Raw genomic sequence first — 20,130 nt, 5'->3', positions numbered from 1 at the left:
GTACTGGATGCACTGAAAATTCATTCTCACATTATCTGCAGATCTGCCCAAAACATGTTAAATTCATGTACATTGATTTACACAAAGCCACGTATGACACCCATTTGGTCCTTTTTTTAATCTGCGCCTTCAGTAGAGCATTTAATTTCTGGTGCAACCTATCTTTGATGGGAAGGTACCGCGAAAGAACCTGGATGGCTTTCTTCCAACGGGTATGATACCGCATTTAGAACCAGCAATCTGGCCAAGGAACTCTTTCCATGGGGGACAGGAAGAGTAACTGCAAAATAAGGTTGCTCTTGCTGTTGTCTCCTATCGCTCCTGGGGACTGTCTGGCTCTACGTTTCATGAAGGCTAAATTATGCGCTATTCCTCAAGGTTTGGCTAGAAGCCCATTTTTTATGTCCGCCGAGAGAGTGGCCAAGGGCCTCTGGGGCTTGTGCCTGGCACATTATACTTACTACGACTCCTGTCTCTCAACTACTACTGTCTGATTCTCAAGACACAATTCTTCATTTGCATGCAGCTGTTTTATGGTGCTGTGACGCATCATTTTAGAAGATTGACTCCAGTCCATCGTCTGCAATGGCTGCTAAAGTGGTACCGATGGTGCGCTATATCTCACATTAGTATAATTGGCAGGATTCATTGTTGCAAAGGCAACCCATTGAGGAAGATCTCCCTTAGCCCTGCCACTGCCGTCTTGTCTGTCGTCCTCGTCCCAGTCGTTACTCCGATGTCAAATACTGTGACGATGAATGCTTGGACTCGGAGTGATGAAGATCACTTACTGATAATCTGGCCATTGCTCAGTGGATCTTTACTCCTTTTTGACATTCTATGATACCCTTATGTACCACTAGAAAAAGCACTTCACTGCTTATGGGTTGCATCCTCAATGGCTAATGTATGTAGCTCCTAGAGGACCATCCCCCAGTCTCAATTATCCACTATGTGAATTAGACAACTCTCGATTCACTGTAGTGGTCCTGTTCACATGAATTCTAGGACTTTGTTTACTGGATGACTAGTTTGGTGTACCTTCCTCACTCTCCTATACAAACTCAGAAACCTCAAGCAAATCATTCACAATTGCTTTAATAACTGCATGTGTTTCTGCAAACGTAGACTCAGTAGAAACATTGAGAGACTCGGACACCCTCAACATTCCCTGAGTCTAGTACCCATCCAAAACCAAATCCAAAACATTATGGTGTGGAAAGGATGAGGGCTCTTCGGGATAGGGGTGGGTGGGGGATTGGATGCATGTTCCTTGTCCAAGGCATGCAAGGCTGGACTGAGATCATTCAATGACGATTGCAACATTATCTTTTACTCTGGAACCTACATGTTGGCTCTTTGAATCTGCCACTTCTGAAAATTAATCTCTTCCAGTGGACCTGAGTCACCAAATCTCTTATCCGAATGTATTCATTTCTGAAATCTGTTCCCCAGACACAAGTGTTGAGCCACACACTTTCTGCAAATATTGTGGTCTAGATGCCAGTGCAAAGCTAATGCTCAAGTAAGTCTTGATGCACTTTCAAACCCCTTTCCTTAATACTTGGTCTATGATGGCTTTGTTGCGCAAATTCTTTGTTTACATTATTCAAGTCCTGCAACTGCAACCCCGCGCGACGTATGAAGATGGAATGCGTGAAGTGTACTATGATGATGAGCACGGTCACGCCGATAACCTGCATGGGAAAGCGGGGAGGGCCACATGAAACCTGAGAGTCACTCTTGTTCCAAATATGATACGATGCTCGGACTCAACGGATCGGGGACATTGGTTTAAGGGCTGTATTAAACCCAAATACATGCCTGCACTTCCAAAGCATACCGCAGAGTAACTGGGAGATGTCTGCAGCTGGACAATTTACCTATGGCATCGCGCTCAATAGAGCACACCACCACCAGCCAAGTGGCAACCAAACTAAACTATCAGGTAAATGGCTCTGAAAAGAAGTCACTCATTGTGCACAGTGAACTGAACACCTGGATCCATGTGTGTGCTTTTTAGAATGAACCTTATTTTAATTCATTAGTGGAAGGGGGTTGGTGTCAAGCGGCCTAAATAACTCAAGCCTGGATGTGGTCTTCTAACCAGCCTGTCCATATTCGGAGGAGCTTCCAAAAATCTGAGGGGTCCATTACCCGAACCTCTAACACAAGCTCTAGTCACCAACTCCCTCAAGGACGCCTAATTGTCAGAATCTATCCAATGCAAAGTTGCTATTGGTTCCTTGATCATTTGGCGAAGGGCCCACCTACATCACACAACCTTCCCGAGTAGAGCACTCCTCCGAAGTGAAGACTCATCACTGCAATACAAAAGCGGCCAATGAACCATAATGATACAACTGCTCAAACACGAAGGAAAGGTGGTTACTGTCTGTCTACCAGCAAGATTTCCAAGGGGATGTTCAATATAAAAAAAAAAAGAAATTGGGTACAGCCTCGAAGTGCGTGACCCGGGATCGTACCCATGCTGCTCAGCATCGTCTTGCCTTCCAAACAAGCACATTTCCCCTGAGCTGTCCTTATGGCCCATACAAACATAAGACTGAAATGCTGTTGACGAACCCCATTTGAGCAAGGGATTGGATAACCTTTTCAATACCAGGGCTTTGGAGCAAAGCTGTTCCTGACGTTTATTCTACCTTTTACTGATGGTGTTCAAACACACATCCCACCCACTGCCCTGGACAAAGGTTCGCATGGCATTGCTAAAATCAACTTTCTGGGTCTGCATGATTTTTTTTTTTTTTTTTTTTTAAAAAAGGTTTCGAACTATTAAAAGTTAGTTTACAACTTAGGGAATGCTAACATTAATTTGTTTAAAGCTTTTTAAAAGCATGAAAACCTAAAGTAAAAATAAACATTGTTTGGCATTTGCGATTCTTAATGTTTTAATAGTATGTGTTTGAATATTGCTGTTTGTGTGCACCCTGAGTTGTACTTAGCCTTTTGAATATTAGTTATGTTGTGATAAATATAAGGACAATGTTCGTTCTGTGTAAGGATGGGTGTATCTTTTGGGCTTGTTTTAACTGAATGTGTATATTAAGGTTGTTGTGTTCATCAGACTGTGTTGTATGTTTCCTATGTATCTTGGTGTTTGTTGTAAAGATATGTCCTCATCTTACTTTAGACTTATTTTGAGGCAACAATGATGGTTTTATTTTTTGTGTTCAGTGTTTAATAGTTATGGTAGGCATTCCCAACATATGTAGTCTAACTTTTAATAGCTATAAGTAACTGATTTTAAAAATATATATGGCCCTACTGTTTTTTTAAATGTTTTTATTTTAAATAGGGGTTGTACATGATTTGTATGCGATTTCTGATCCGAATTGTTTGAATTCGCAATGTTTTCAGTTTTTGCGTATGTCTTTCAACGATCTTTCGCAAGTTGTTTCTATGTGTGGTATATAGAACCGTCGGCCCTGCTGAATGATCAGGTCTGGGTGTTGGTTACTGCAGTGTTTTTGGTGTTGCATGTGTAAGGAAGGCATGGTCGTCCGAAGTATGACGGTCACAAGGAGGACAATCAAGGGTGTTTATTGAACAGTATATGAGTGAGAAAAATGCCTAATCTAAACCTAAATTGACGATGAGAGCAAGCTACGACCATCCAAGTAAAGAAAACGCTGTCCTTGTGATGTTGCGTTGGAACCAAATGGCCTAGTCTAATAAACCTATTGCTAAATCCTTACTCTATATAACAAAAGGGTGGGGGACAATATGTCTAACAAGAGTGTAGTGCAAACTGAAATGTCCAAAAGGGTTTCGGTAGTTCAGGGCTGCAGAACTAATGTACTTCCTTCCCCACGTTGCATCATGGGTCAAGGCGGAACAGTGGCATGACGGTGAGCACCCCTGGGGTCTATAGGCATCAGGAAGCAGTTTCTTCAAAAAAGGCAGGATCCCTGAAATCAATGTCTTTGGCTTGGCCTCAAGTCTTTTCCCAAGCTCTCACCATGCAGGATTTCCCTCCTCCCCGGCTTTCTCATGATGCGCCTTCGTTGGGTTCACCTTCGTCTTTACACCACTGTTCAGTCACTTCATCAAAATGGCGGATTCACTTTCCTTTGCTTTCAATTGGCATCTCTCCGTCAGGTTCACTGTAGCCTTTAAATAACAGTTCAGTGAACTTTACCAGTTCTATGAGCTTATAACACTCGGGAGCTCTTAATGTCTTTTTAAACAAATATTTGGTTCACTTTCACTGATTCACTCAGGTCCCCCTCCTCCGGGCTCAGACCTTCCTCTGTAGGCAATTCTGGCTTTGCTCGATCGGCGTGAATCTTCAAACCGCTAGCATTACACCTGGTACTTTGCAATCTTTCACGCTTTCATTTCTAAGTACTTGCCAGTTCAATACAGAGACTTCAGATAGGCGATCGCGTCTCGCCGGATCACTGTTATATTGTAAAAAGTGTGTTACCTTCTACAACCAGGATTATCTTTCTAATGGCTGCCATCCTATGTGCAACCCTCAATACTGGATACATTTCAAAGGTTTGTACCGGCCTACTCTCCCAAGGCCTTCTGGTATCTGCAGTTCTTAGGTAGCATCACCGGGCTAAAAATTCCTTTTGATAGCTTTATACTTCATTTCACCCTTTTTGTCAAAGACTTTCGACTGTAAAAGGGGGGCTTGTGCCCTTGACTTTGACTATTTGCTTCCTTTCTCTGTTTCTTTTTGCAGCTTCTCTCACACGCCAGTCTTCATTCTTGCTACAAGGTTCTTTCATTCGCGGTTTCTTGACAACTCAACAATCACTTCAAACGTTAATGTCCTTTTCATTTATTAACACAAGCCGGTCTCCCATTTCACTCACCGGCAGCAACCAAAACCATTTATCAAGGCCTGTGTGTAGTCAAGACTTTTGGCCCAGCACGGCTAGCCTCCTTTTAAGTCCTCACACAGCACATAAAGGATGTACCAAAGTGACCTTGTGCAGTATCGGCGAGTTGCCCCTTTGGGATTCTGCAGTGACCTTCACCCCGCAGCTGGTTGGACCATAGCCTTTCATTCGCCTCCTGGTCCCATCTGCTCCGCTTCCATGGCTGCGTCATTTTTCCGGGATTTCCTGCCCTTCCGTTCTACCGGTCTTGCTCATGCTCCACCCTTTTCCCAAGTAACAGGATTGAGGTGCGAGTCATTCAGATTAAGTGCCTTACTCTGCCTGACCCTGATGTTGGGACATGTCAAACGGACTGGATGTGTGTGAGTCTGTCTTTCCCTGAAGCACTTTGTCCGTGCAGCAGTGTGTGTGTGTAAGAAAAGTGGGGAAGGGGTGGGGGGAGTTCCTAGAGAGTACATGGAATGAGGTTGTTCTACAGGAAAATGGGGATGGGGATACCGCATCTCTCCTCCGGGTGCTTCACTCCCACTCCCCAGGATACCTCATCCAAGTGATCCTGCCGCACTGGTTCACCCCCAGGAACTGGATCCAATGAGCGATGGCCGTGTCCTGGCAACCTGGAAGACCGCTCCCACGGGACTGAGCAGTGAGACACCCGTTTGGTTTCTCACATGTGGCATACTCTTATGTTCCTCCAGCCTTACTGCGCATCAGCAATTGGGTGGTGTGTGTGGGGGCGTGTCTGTGTTTTTGACATTTTGCAGCATGTTTTTCATTTTTCTAAATATTTTTAATTTCATTTGGTCTCTCTGACCATTCTGTGCCTGTACGGCGGCTACACTTTGTGTTCTGTGTTCTTATAGATTTTCATTTCTTTTTGCTGCACAAGACTGAATAGCAATGCCTTATGGTCTTTGCGTTTTTGTGTAGTTTGTGCTATATATGTTTTTCTCCCGATGGTGTACATTTTCAGATGAAGGGATGGTTGTGTTTATTCATGATTGATTAGGAGGTATTCACATGTGCCTTTTCTCTGATCTACTAGAGGGGGAGCTTTTTGCCAGTAGTTCACCAACGCCACAGGGGTGTTGACCAGGACCTTGACAATGCCATATGGAGATCTTATGATCTTGCTATATGAACTACTCTGTGCTTCCCAGGCTGTGTCTGAGTAGTCGTCTCCCATCCAATAGACCAGCCAGCAGGCGTGGATGGTTGGCTGGCCCATCAGGGAGAAAGGCAGATCTTAGGCTTGGTTATTGGACTGTCCGCTTTGACATTTGACTTATCACTTCCAGGTAGCGAGTAGGCCAACTTCTGCTCAGCTGGTGGGTAGGAAGGAGGTGCCGAAGACATGGTCCATTCACTTTCTATTAAGATGGAGTAATCCGCAGGGGTCGCTGTCAGGTTTTGCTTAAAATGCGCAATACATATACGGCCGGTTTACCTCCAAATGGCTACAACTGTTTTTATTATGGGGTCTGCTTGTAGCCATAGTATTACCAGAATACACAATTTCAAGGTGGGTGCGGGCCAAAAATCTAGAAAATTGAAGTCGGACAGTATGGCGTGCAGCCTGTAAGTGGGATTTTTGAGGCCGTGAGAATCGCTATGCAAAACATCTGAAAACGTTGATTCTTCTCTAAATTGGCCGCAAGTGTTCAGATCTCCTCCAAACAGTTTCCTGCCAAATTTGGTGGAATGTCATGGACGGAATCAGAAGTTAAAGGAACGTGTTTTTTTCATTTCCAGTTTTGTGCCATACAGCCTTATCTATTGATTTGATATGACAGGTTATTTATAACGTGCTTAATACCCAGAGGTTTCTAAGGGCGGACCCTGGAATTGAACCTGCATTGCTCCGTGTGGCCTTGTTTCCAAGGCGAGCACGTTGCCCCTGAGCTATCCTCCCGAGACTATATTGACTATAGATGGTTATGACCTTGATCTGGGGTTACTTGTACATTGGTTTTAGCGCTTCAAATAAAAGTATTTCCTTCCAAAGTCAAATCCGTACCCTCACAGAGAAAACATTAAAAAAAGTCAACCCCTCGAAGTTGCAATTATTACAACAATAGGGCATGGCGATGAGAGAGAGCGCTGATGGAAGCAATTGAAGACCAAACCTTTGATTTTTCGCATTCCAGTGGGTACTCTGTGTCTCATTCACTGTTCCTCCTCCAATTAGAGTTGTGGACGGCGACAAAGGGTTATTTTTACCATCGTTCTTGTAGGACGGATATTGCAGTTAATTTATTTCATCATGGCCGTATAGCGAACAGAGCGCAGACGTATTGCAAAACCGCCTCTTTGCTCATGTTTAATACTTTCTCCTCTCAAGCATCCTGTGAAAAGCCCTATTATTTGGCTTGTTGTCAGGAGGTGAGGTCCTGACCAGACCGATCCGTCGTTTACTCTGCTGAATCTCAGCTCAATGATGCTGCTCATTGTTCTTTATGCCTGAATTGGGGAGGGCCTTGCTTTTTTTGTCCACCTTAGACCGGCCTCACAGAGCAGGACTATGCATTAATTGGGGGATTTCGCACAGCCCAGAACGGCAAGGGCCCCTGCCTCCCTGCTGCGGTAGTCCTCTGCCCACTCCCTGAACCCTCTGTTAGGCCCCCACCACCTCTTCCGCTTGTCCCCCTGCCCAGAGTCCTTCCCACCCCAGGGACCTTCCCACCCCAGGGACCATTGATCTGCCGTGGCGCCCTGGATTTCCGTCTCCCAGGCCTGCTCTTCACTATGCAGCCTTCCTCTTCCGTTTCCTGTGTGGCCTCTTTGACCTAGACCTGCATTCCCCTTCTCCTTTCTCCTCTACCTTTTTGTCTCATTTCGACCTTCCAATAAAACCACCCACTCCGGTTACAATCTAGCTTCTTGTCGACCCCCAACTCTTAGCAAGGTGGAGAGGTGGTGGAAACAACGGAATCTTGCTCTTCTTTTGCAACCTGCTCCTTGCATGAGACTGGGCTATGTCGCGTAAAACTGCTCTTACTAAATCGTTATCGCCTCCTCCCTAACCACTGTTTCCAGTTCTTCATCCATTTGTCAATCCTGCAATTACAGCTTCCTCCATGCAGTCTGCTCTCTAAGCCTTTAAAGTTTCACGCTCTTCAATTGGAAGCATACGTTTCAAGGTTCCTTTTCTCTTCCACCTTAGCCCCCCTGCTGCCTCCTTCACACCCATCTCCTGCATGTTTGATTGTCACTGGTATTGTAACTAACTTCTTGCCTGCCTCAGCAGGCCATTTCTACAGTAGTATTCTGGTCCCTCTCTAACCCCTTTCAAAGTGTGATCTCAAAGACACTTTGTTCTGATGACCCCCCCCCTGTAAACAGTTGTCAAACTTCTATTTTGTTTTCCTTTGGATTTAATTAACTTCCAATTGCTCGTAACCTGGCTGCCAATTTTGCTTTTTAATTTTATTCGCTTTCCAAGATGGTTTCCGGCCACCCTCTGCCAATGGACACCCCCTTATAGCCAATTTTCTTGCCTCCTCTCACTGTAAACCTGTGTAATCTCTACCGATCACCGCCTTTCTGTACAGGTGAGTGTTCTAGACTTCTCACTGTTCTCTCCTGAATTGGCAATGGAGCCTGGATGTCCATGTCTATGTAATCATTCGCTCACTGTCCTTATGGCAACTATTGTCTCTGCCCCTTCCCATTTTTAGAACTAACTGTTGTGTTCCAGTTCACCAGTCTATACCACTTGCACCAACCAAGTTCTGCCTCTTGCAATTTTTATGCTGATTATCCAAATATTAACCTTCATTCAACCATTTTAGAAGTATGTTCCATCTCTCGGGAGGATAGCTCAGCGGCAACGTGCTCGCTTGGGAAGCAAGATGACGCAGAGTAACACAAGTTGGATCCGCGCTTAGAAACCTCTGGGTATTAGGCGCGATATAAATACCATATCATATCATCTCACACTGTATGCCCAAATACTAATCCCCGATGAAAGTCTTGCTAATAAAGTAGATGGACCGAAACATGCCTGAGTAATAACTTGTACTGATGATGCCTTCTACAGTGACAATGAAACCAACATTAGGGTTGATATAGATCCACAATATGCAAGAGAAATGAAGTGGAACTTAAACATGGATTTCTGCATTGTTGGGTATTTTTTTTAGGAATACAAATCGATGATGAATTTCTCTGTAAAGCAAAATTCAGATTGTAAATCGGGATCACATTTTGGAAGCTCGATTTGTGGATAGTTTAAAGTTTTGTATACATTTTGGAATACAAAAAAATGAGACTCTGTGTGAAAAATGAAGATCACACTCGGAGTGTCGAGAGCAGTGAAGGCACAAAAGTAAAAATGCCTCATAAAAAAGCGAGTCTTTTTGGCAAGCGAGGAATGTGGCTCCAAGGGATATTGCATTGAAGATGTGCCGACTTGAAACTGCGCCTGCTCGAGTTCAGAATATGTTTCCAGGCACCTGCAAAGGCAGAGGGTTATGTGTTCACATCGTGTGTTCTTGAGCCAGGTTGTGTATGGTGTTGAATGTGTAATCTTGCAGCTGGGGGCTCAGGGGGTGGCGTACAGATGTGGAAATAACCATTTGGAATCGTCCACTGCCCCTGCAGATTTCTGGTTTGCAAATGCAATCGTTGTTTTCTAATCCATATGCCTGCTCGTTCTAATGTAAACCATCAAATGAGTTGTGTCGCCCACTGAAAAGTGTTTTCCGTGTGTTCTTTAAGATTGAAGAGCTGGAAGCCCAGTGTGATGAAATAAACAAGGAGAAAGAGAGGAACCTGCAGCTAAGCCAAAGACTCGAGGAGCTGGAGCTGGACCTTCAGGAGAAAGATGTTGTAAGTACTGTCCTTTTTCCATTACTCTTCCTACACCTCACCTCCCAGAGCAGGGATATTGTACTAGGTAGGGTGACCAGACGTCCTAGTTTTCCTAGGACAGTCCGGCGAAGCGCCCTTCGTCCCAGGGACTGGGAGTTTTTTAAACCCGGTCTCGGGATTGGAAGGGAGGATGGCTACGATCCCAGTTTTTGCTGGGAACTAATTCTGAAATCCCAGAATCGGGCCCGGCGCGACTCTTCTTGCACGTGACTGGGGGCGTGAATGCTTTTCACGCACCCATTTCCTCCCTGGCCACTCTCCTCCAAAGAGAGGAGTGTGCCTGTGAGCACACACCCCAGCAACAGGCCAGCGGCAGAGACCTAGATGTAGGACTACAGTTTTATTTGTGTTTACTGTAGTCCTACATCTATGGCCTGTCCATTTTTTTTTTTTTTTAAACAACGTATCTGGTCGCCCTAGTACTAGGGCCTTCAGGTGGGAGACCTTCCTCCCTCTGCAGGAGGGGTAACTGTACTGTAGAACTTCAGCATCTGGGGGCTCCATCACCCCCAGCAGAGGACTATTGCACTGTGGCCTTAATTAACATTGTGAAAAACTAGAACCGGATGCTTTCAGCTGCTCTCCTCGTCACCCTGCCCAGTCCAACCCGCTATTAATATCCACAGTAAGGACTTCCCTCTGGCTCCTTTTCAATCCTATAAACCTTTCGGATCTCCTCCAGCCAAATAATTGACCGCTAGGTCATGGCGGGCATGCCTGCCCTGCTCCCTGCATAATGTTACCTGTCCGCGATTTTCTTTTATTGTGCAACTGTATTTCTGTGGTGACTATAGCACTTTGTTTCCCTCCTCCCCCTGCACGTGTCCCCAGGTTTTGTGTATATTTTCCAACCTCTGGGCAATGTGTTAAGATATCAGTTTTCATCCATGCCACCTCCCCCACACGTCTAATGCTCTCCTCTGGCCTTGTCACTGTACCCTCCTCGACTAGGGTGGCCAACTGTCCTGTATTTTGCGGGAATGTCCCGTAATTGGGGACTCTGTCCCAGAGTTTGCAGAGTGGCTGTGTGGGACACAGCTTGTCCCGACTGGCTTTGTTCCCTGGAGTGACACTCTTGGGAGACAGCAAGTCAGGACAACCTGCATCCAGCACAGCCACTCTGCAACTGAAGTGGCCGTCTACACACCATGGCGCTACCACCTGCTGCTTTCTTTTTCTGGATGGCTCCTCGCCCAGGCTCCTTTTGAGCCTGCAGGTTGAGCTGCTAACGCTCCGACACCTGGCTTCATTCCAATGTTAATGCTTTGTTCCTGGGGTCCTGATGGTCATGTTAAAAAAGTGACCAGCACCTCCCAAGGACAAACCATTTGCATTGCAATTAAGCCAGGTGTTAAGAGCCATTAACAAATTTCAATTACAAATGAGGCTGACCCAATGTGAATGGCGCTGTGATGTCATCACCGCCTTGTGGGCAAGTGTCCTGCAAAAGCATATCAAAAAGTTGGCCACCCTATCCTCGACTCAATTGTACTACCATTTGGCACGTTGCATAACTCCGACATAAACCTTTCCACCGGGTGACCCAACACTTTGGTATCGTTGTGTAGGCATTCTGCCTATTCTAGTCAGATGTACAACCCGATTCAACAAATTACATTTTTTTTCTTTTTTTTTTTTGGTTAATCCTCCATATAGGTAGCTTACTGATCTAGACCACGGACGCTCTACCACTCGTCCCCTTTGAGTGAGGCTTAAACTGCTTTTGTTGTCTTTTTGTATGCTGTATTTCATAGAAATGTTCGTTGCCATGGGAATCCACGCTCTGTTTTGTTTTAGCCCTCTGTGGAAATGTTATACTTCCTATATCGAACACTCGGTTATTTTTATGTTTTATTTTTAGCCGAAGTGTTTTATTTAAGAAAGAAGGGTAACTGTCATTAATTCTTTGCGAGACACTGTGACGCATGTTTTTTTTTAAAGATCAGCATGGCGATATATAATGTGGTGTTATTGTTAAGTGGAAGTCTTTCTTTCAGCTCATTGCTCATTATCTCGGCTGGGTTTGGAGTCCAATTTACATTTGTTTGGCGGTAATACCCAAATCTGTAACATTCCAGTACACTAAAGGCACTCGAAGGAATTAATGATACCTCTTTAGAAGGCGGCGCAGGTGTGTAGGCAACAGTGGGTAGAGTGCATTCGAGTGGTTCGCTCCCTGCTTAAAAGAAGCGTGAGTTTTCTTAACACACGGGCATGTGTTTCGCACCCACTCTAGCCCGCGGGTCATGATGAAAAGTATAGAACGTCTGCACCGGCCAAGGCACGTGGGGGATAGTCCGCCTGCCTAATTAATGCATGGTTTAATTATTGATTAACGTTTGATTCATGCTGGCCTTGAAGGGAGAAACGGACTCAGCCAGACTCTGCCATTGCCACTCCTCCAGAGTGAACCCAGTCAGGTCATGTGTGCTTAAAATGGACTGTTTCCTCGAAACCGTGCTCTATGAAAACGGGTGCTAACTCGCGCAGCGCATTGAGGGATACACTCTAGCGCCAAAAAAGAATGGGAGCTTACTCGTTTCTGTGCTGCTGTTTATTCTTGTTGGCCACAGCGCGCGTGTGTGCGTGTGCGTGTGTGTGTTAGTTATGGCTTCCGGAACTCGTCAGGACGCAATAGTGCCGAACAGTAACTGGACGACATTATACAGAACAGAGGTTGTTGTGGTGAGTTCTGGGGGTGAGGGTGGATGGTGGTCTACCTATGAGTCCTACCAGAGGAACCTTGAAGTAGTAGTGTCTTCAGTTCTGTTCTGCACTGTTGGGATGGAGGGACTGGCTGTGTGTGGCAAGCTATTTCACTGGGGGCCACACTTGGCAGGAGAAGGCCGCTTTCATTGTGTTCTTAGTATTTCAATGTTGCGGCTTCTGTATTGCACAGAGATGCCCATTTTTTAAATGCAGCTAAAGTGGTCTCCTATATTAACATAATCAGTCTCTTGGTATTTCAGAATAATGTTGATAGGTTATTTATCACGTGCTTAATGGATCTGCGTGAAATTACTGAATACAAAAGTCCGACCTCCAAAAGTGTGAGATATATATGTTTTTTTTGTTGGTATTTTTCCCCCATTTTTCTGCAAATATAGAAGTGGGGGGAGACCGCCACCTTACCCCTTTACATTTTTATTCACTTTACCCCCCCACATATATATATGTGCGGAAAATTGGGGGTCGAACATTTGGGGATCTAACCTGTGTTGCTGTGTGTTGTCTTGCTTCCAAGGCGAGCACGTTGCCCCTGAGCTATCCTCCCGAATCTTGAATATAAGAAATACTTCTCCCTTCTGAGTAAAAGGCTACCCCCTGACCAGTGCTGTTAGTGGCCCCCTCACTTTCATCTGAGGCTGCGCTCTTGCTCTTTTCCATTATCCCACGTTCCCCCTCTCCTTCTTTCGCTCCTCCCCATCTCACTCCCTCTCGTCCTTCCTCCCATCCGCCTGAAGTTGCTATTTTTCGGTCTCCTGCTCATCCCACCTCCGCTCCAAGTGCTTCCCTAGCATCCTTCATCTTCCCTTCATCAATGAAGCATGCTACGATTCTTCGCTTCATCACATTCTCGGGAAGCCTATGCTGGGTCCTTCTCTAACATTTAATTTCAGACGTTCCTAATCTTTTCAAGCTACTAGAGCAAATTGTCTATTCTCGCTTCTCTACCCATCTTAACTTTCACTCTCGCCTACCTCCCTACCAATCTGGCTTTCACTCTTGTCACTCTACCGTCACTGCGCTCCTTTTTGTTGGCTCGTTGTGCAAAGCATTCTTCTCTCCTGGTACTTCTCGATCTCTCTCTGCACCCTTTGATACTGTGGACCACTGTCTTCTACTTGCATCACTTGCTTTCAAAAGCTGTGTTCTTGAATGGTTCCCTTCTATCTCTGTAATTCTACCTATTCTGTCTCTTGGGCTGGAAACTCTACTTTTCCTTACCCTTTCAACATGGTGTACCTCAAGGTTCTGTTGTGGGCCCCATTTTCCTTGAATACTAGTCCACTCGCTTCCATTATCACCTCTTATAGTCTATCCCATCACTTCTAAGCAGATCGCAGAACTTTTCTTTTTCCTTCTTGTTTCACCCCTGCTAGTCACGAGACTAGCTCATCCTGTTTGCTTGCCATCCACTCTTGGATGTACAACCACTTCCTTTGTCTTAACTCTTCCAAGAAGGACATCCTCTCATTTGCTGCCCGCCCTCTCGCACCTACATTCATCTCTCCCCCCACCCACCACACTCTACCCATCTCCCATTCAGCTCATACTCTTGATGTATACATTGATTCTTCCCTTACTTTTTCTACGCACGTGTCTGCACTTTTGTGTGCATGTCACTTTCACCCCTTTCACCTCCAGAAAGCTAGACCTATTCTCTCCTTCTCTGCTACTAATTTCTTCTTGATGTGTTTTTCTCACCTTTTCGACTGTTCCACTCTTCTTCTTGGCCTTCTGGCTTCCCATCTTGCTCCTCTCGATCTACAACTCCGTCATCGACCTTCTCTTCTCCCTCCCACCTCAGGAATATATTTCTGCTTCTCCTGCATCACCAATGGCTTCTTTTTCAATTTTGTTTGTGCTCTTCAATGTCCTTTGTATTGTCTTTAAATCCCTTCACAATCGTGCTCCCCCTATCGTTCTTCACTCATTTATTACTCTCCCTCCCTCACTACGCTCTGAATCTTTATGCCTTCTTAATGTCCCTCATGTCCCCCCCCTGTGCCTCTGCTTGCTTTTGTGTTTACTTCTTGCTTGCAACACTTTACTGGACCGTGCCTCCTCTTTCTCTTAGATCTTTCTCACCCTACCCCATGTTTCACTCTCGCCTCACGGACTATCTTCTTTGATCATGAAATTATTTCTTTTAAGTTTTGTCATAACATTGTGATGAATACTGCAGAGTCATCACTAAACCCCAGCATAAAGCCTCCTCCAATGAGGCCAGGTAAAGGCAGCCGCTACCTGATCCTAACCCTGGGGGGTGGTATCGGGAGGAAGAATTACATGGGAGGAGAGGGTTTTCGGAAGGGGAGGGGTGAATCCTCCGGGAGGGGCGTGGTATTCATCTTCTGGATGAAAGGCCTATAATTCCTGAGTACCTAATGGCATGCTGTCAATGTACAAGTCCATCCCATATAACTACCCAAATAACATGTTATGAGAAATCATCTCAACTGGATAAGGGTTGTGCTTTGGGAGTTCAAGAATTAAATAAAACAACTAAGTGTCATCATTCTGCTTTAGGTAAAAATCCTTACTCCAGTGTTAAATTAGAAACCCTTTCTCCAAACTCCCTTTACTCTGACACCTCTTAATTCATAAAACAGTTAAGACAAACTAACTGTAAAATAGAACAAACTGTTGTACAATCCACTATGGACTTCAGTACCCATAATGCTTATTTAGTCATTTATTGCTTCATTTGTATAGCGCGCACAAGCCCTCGGGCATCAGGGAGCTGTGGAGAACTGGTTACACGAGGCCCATAAGGCACAATAAGTGTTTAGTGTTACAGTGTTGCAGTAGTTAAATTGTTGCATATAGTCATACAAGTATAAATATTACATTCAAGAGAGCATGCATAAGGCTACAGATGTCCGGAAACGGTGGGATGCCAGAGTCGGGAGGGTGAATTGAAGAGCCAGGTTTTAAGGGCTTTGTGGAAAGCCCAGTAGGAGCTTTCTGATCTGGGATTGAGTGGGAGGGAATTCCTTTGCTTCGCTGCAACGACTCGGAAGCTTGAGCCAACTGCTTTGGCACGTTTGAACGTCGGTTGAACTATTCTTTGTGTGTACTGTGTTCTCACTGGCCTGGTTGAGAGCAATTTGGAGAATCTTTGGGACAGGTAGGGCGGGGCTGACTTGGAGATGCATCTGTGGGTGATGGTTAGGGTCTTGAAGAGTATTCCTTCCCGGATGGGGAGCCAGTGTACCTTCCTGCAGGCAGCTGATGTGTTAATTTTTGGGAAGGTTGAGGGCAGCTCTTAAGGCATTGTTTTGGATGATTTGCAATTTCTTCAGGTTGTGGGCTGAGGTGCCAGCAAATAGACCATTGCAACAGGCTAATCTAGCTTCCACCACCACGCATGTGATTGTCAGGCAACTGTCTGGCGATAGGAAGGGTCTTAAGACATTAAGGAGTTTGGTGTATTATGCAGCTGAGGAGGCAATGGCGTTGACTTGTCTGGTCAGTGTTAGTGAAGCATCTGGATAGACTCCCAGGGTTTTGACCAAAGGTAAGGCTGGGATGGGGATGCCGTTGATGACGAAGGTCGAGTATTCAGGGTTCAGTTTCTTTAGTGCTATTGGGTATCCTATGATAAGTTCTATTTTGTCATTGTTCAAGCAGAGGGCACGGGAGGCCATCCGTGCTTGAATAATGATGAAGGTTGAGTTTAGCGTGGCAGCGTCTTCTGGGTATGGGCCAGAGAGATGGAGGAGAATTTGAGTATCATTTGTGTAATTTGTTTATGCAATGTCTAGGAGATCGAAGAGGGGCTTTGTGAAAATGTTATAGAGGGTGGGGGAGATCCTTGAGACTTGTGGGACTCCGCATTTAATTGGTGAGGGTGTTGCACTAGCGTTCTCAGAGAAGACTTTCATTCTTCTGCCTTCTAGGAAGGAGGCAATCCAAGATGTTGCTTCTGGCGAAAAGGCTGCTGCTTGGGTACAGTGTCGGCAGAGTATGCTGTGGTTAAGTCAAATGCTGTTGACCGGGCTAGTAACAGCAAGAGGGCAAGTTTACCCTTGTTCCTGATGTCATTGATCTGATTTTTTTAAGTCATGCGGGGCAGTTTCAGTTCCGTGCCCTGGGCCGAATCCGGATTGGCAGATTAAGAGTATGTGGTTTGCTTCAAAGTGTTGCTGTATTTGGACATAGGCTGCTCTGTCGAGTATTTTTAGCAGAAAGCAGATGGGGTGATAGTTGTTGGGGGGATGTTGGGTCAAGGGTTGTTTTTTTTTTAGGAGCGGTAAGAACCCTGCTGCTTGTAGGTACCATGTTTGTGGTGAAGGAGGATAGGACTGCTGTGATAAACAAGGCCAAAGTTTCAGCGCACTCTTTGATCAGGCCGGCTGGGCAGATGTCTCCTTTGCATTTTGATGGCTTGAAGCATTTCAGGATGTGGAGGGTATCGTGGACAGATATTGTGAGCAGGGCAGTCTAGAGGTTCGCAGGGACGTTATCGGTCACAGTGGTTTGTTTGGAATGGATCAGAATGTTTTGTTTGTCGATTTTTATTTTGGAGTAAGCTGATTTTGTTCAGCATGGCATTCTGGATGCTGTCGCACCAGGTGTGGTATTTGGAAAGCGGTGGAGGAGGGGAGACTGGGGCTTCAAGTTCCTTAAGGATGGAGAATGATTCTCTTAAGGTACTGGGAGGAGGAAAAAGGGCTCAGTCCGTGAAGATCACAAGTGCTGTTAATCTGTTTTAGGCCAAGGCACCTGAGCAGGACATTTAAACTCTGGGATAAATTACTCCGGGGGAAGGAGATTTGGAAGGAGAAGATGAAGTGCTGGGTCTGCCATAGACGGAAGAGAAAGGAGAATGCCAGCTAATGCCGACTCGAGGAGGGAAGGCGGGTAGAAGTGCAGAGTATGCGCAGTGGGAAGCGGCCTGTGGAGAAGCATAGCTGAGAGGGAAACATGCTCCCACCTCAGCGTATGGCATTTTGGTGTGCGACCAGCTTCAGAAGAGCATCAGAGCTGTCAGAGCTCCAGAGAAGTGCAGCAGAGCACTCGGGAGTTGAAGACAGCGTGGGCAGGATGCAGGAGGTCTGCCACAGATGTGAAGAGGAGAAACCACAGAAGACCAGTGAGTTGGTTTGAGGCTGACCCTGGAGTGCTCCAAAAGGAAAGTTGTTGACAAATTGTCATTTTTAATACCCAACAAGTGAAGCGACATTAAGAGGCGGCAAGGGCGTAATTTCCTCTTAGATGGGATACCGTTTGTGGGAAAAGTATAACCCACATTGCCAACAGCCAAGAGGCTGTGAAGAAATCCTTCAGAGGCGACAACGGTGCAACTCTCCATATATGGGACACCAACAAGGGGAACCTTGTAACTCACATTGCCAGCAGCCAAAGGGCTACCAAGAAGTAGAAAAGGAGCAAGGTGAGAGAAATTATCCTATCTTGATTTTACATTTTGGGGAAAACTGGAACCCCCATTGCCAAGAGTCAAGAGACTATGAAGTGGCAGCTATTCAGTCCTTATCACAAGAAATACTGGTGGGGGGAATCTTGGAATACGCATTGCCACTGAAAGTGATTATAGTATTGAGCTTTCTTCCTGGCAAGCGAGTACACCAGGAAAGAAGATAATTTGAAGTGTGTGTGTGTGTGTGTGTGTGTGTGTGTGTCTGTCTGTCAAAATGGTGTGGTAGATCTTACAAACTATATCAGCCTTTTTGACAACTATGTTGCATCAAAAGTCATTGTTGTGCTAAGTGTTTCATTTGAAGAACGTGTGATCTGCTGATAATTCTTTGGCATCCTGAAGAAAGCAATCATTTTGGTTTATGAACATGTGTTTTGAGAGGGACACTTGACTCACTATAAATGATACTGTGGAAATCAACAGTTGTTTTGGAGTTGTGAACTAATATTTGTGAAAGAGACATTTGCTTTACAAAGTGCAAGGATGTAGTGTTTGGAAAAGACTTGTTATGCTTGTTATGAACAAAACTTTGTTAAATCAGAACTTTGCTCAAGGTATTCCTGATTTGATCCAGGGGAATGGAGTCCAACCCTGGTCACAAGGAGTACTTTTCAGTATATTGCTTTGTTGAGTTGACAATCGCTGAATCTACCTTTATATAAGTTTGTGTATATTACTGTGAGGGGACAGCCTTTTTGGACAATAGGTAATTTTTCTTTAGGTTGGTGGGTAGGGCCATCCTTGTAAGGTTAGGGAAAGATGGGCATTTATCCTACCCCCTTTTTATTTAATTAGATGGCAAATTGTGAGAAAACTATACCTGTGTGTGCGTCTGGCATTTCTGACCCCCTACCACATTTACTTTATATTGTAATTATGTACATCGCTTTGGGGTAAAGCGCTATATAATTGGAAATAAAATACAAATGCAAATGCGTTGTCACTCAAGTCACTGGCACTTTGGTATAAAATGATTGTCAAAGGAGCCATTACCAGTGAATCCTGTTAATAGTGAAGTATTGTGGATTTTGTAGCCACTGCATGCTTCTAGCAAGAGTGTTTGTGGAGGAACCAATTTTTGAACATTAATGAAGAGGGTCTGCAACCGAAAAAAAAGTAGTATACAACATTTTTTGTTTATACGTTTTTGTTACATTTTGGTGTTCCTGCTCTCAAAGGTGTGGTGGAGTTTAGGTTTACATTCTGAAATGTGATCTTTTTATAACATTAAAGACTAGTTATGTCCATCGGTTACATATAATTTCCTAAAGACTCTAGAGTACTGCCTATCTTATCACCTGACTTTTGCTGGAATTGCATGTTTTTTGGTTGCAGATTTGAGTGTTTGTCACATCAGTTGTGTTTTGTAAGTTTGCCTAGTGTATAAGGTACAACATACAGAATACTAACTCCTATTTACTGGAAGCCAAAGAAGGGATTGGTGCACAGCTGGGATGTGGTATTTTGTTTTAGTCACAGGGCCAACCAAGCTGCTGTTTTTCTTTCTTTTGGGTGACTTGGCCAACATTCAGCTGCACTTGATCTTTTCTTTTGTTACCCTTTGCCCTTAGTGTTAGTTATGGAGAACCTCTCCACATGGGAAGATTCAGAGTTATTCACTCCTTGCAGATTTCAATACCCTGTAGCAAGGGCATTGGAAGTAGCAAAATGATAGCTACAGACTAATGACCCTCTGAATCGCTCCTGTTTTAGGGGTAGAATGTTCCTGACATATCTAAACATCTTTAACTGTGAGTTTCTTTTCATTTAGATTTCTGCTGCACCAATTAACATTTTCACTACATATTTCTCAAGTGGTCTGGAATAGTAAATCAAATTCTAAACCTTTCTCCAAAGTCAGTCCTATTCTAGCAGCATTGTCAGACATTCTAATATCATACACCAATCAAAACTGCATGTACGTCGTAAAACCTTTCTTCCAGGACCTCACAGCTTCTGTGGTGTAAGCTCGAGTGTCTTCCTCTTTCAACCCTTGCTTTTGAGAACTCCCCCCTCCCCCACCCCCCCCCGCTACAGCCTAACCTAATGGATCCCTAGATTAAGACAACAGAATTTGACAGCTACAGGGACCAACAGGCCATGTTCTATGTTCTGCACTTTCTGATTAAAGGTAATGTGCCAGTCTATAATTTCATTCAGGCCACGCGGTTGTTGACTTGGAATATACAATAGCCCAAAAGTTTGTTTTTCTCAACG

The 20,130-nt window shown here is 44.8% G+C and overlaps 1 protein-coding gene across 1 annotated transcript in view; it reads left to right on the top strand.

Annotated features, from left to right (window-relative positions):
• HOMER2 (homer scaffold protein 2) overlaps positions 1–20,130 on the top strand; it is a 303,905-nt gene that overhangs the window by 245,072 nt on the left and 38,703 nt on the right. The window contains exon 7 of the mRNA XM_069624981.1: positions 9,594–9,704. Coding sequence (XP_069481082.1) covers positions 9,594–9,704 — 111 coding nt within the window. The remainder of the gene's footprint in view (positions 1–9,593; positions 9,705–20,130) is intronic.

Source organism: Ambystoma mexicanum, chromosome 11, assembly GCF_040938575.1.
Source record: "Ambystoma mexicanum isolate Mex_15411 chromosome 11, UKY_AmexF1_1, whole genome shotgun sequence".
Lineage (NCBI taxonomy): Eukaryota > Metazoa > Chordata > Amphibia > Caudata > Ambystomatidae > Ambystoma > Ambystoma mexicanum.
This window is presented reverse-complemented; position numbering and strand designations above follow the sequence as displayed.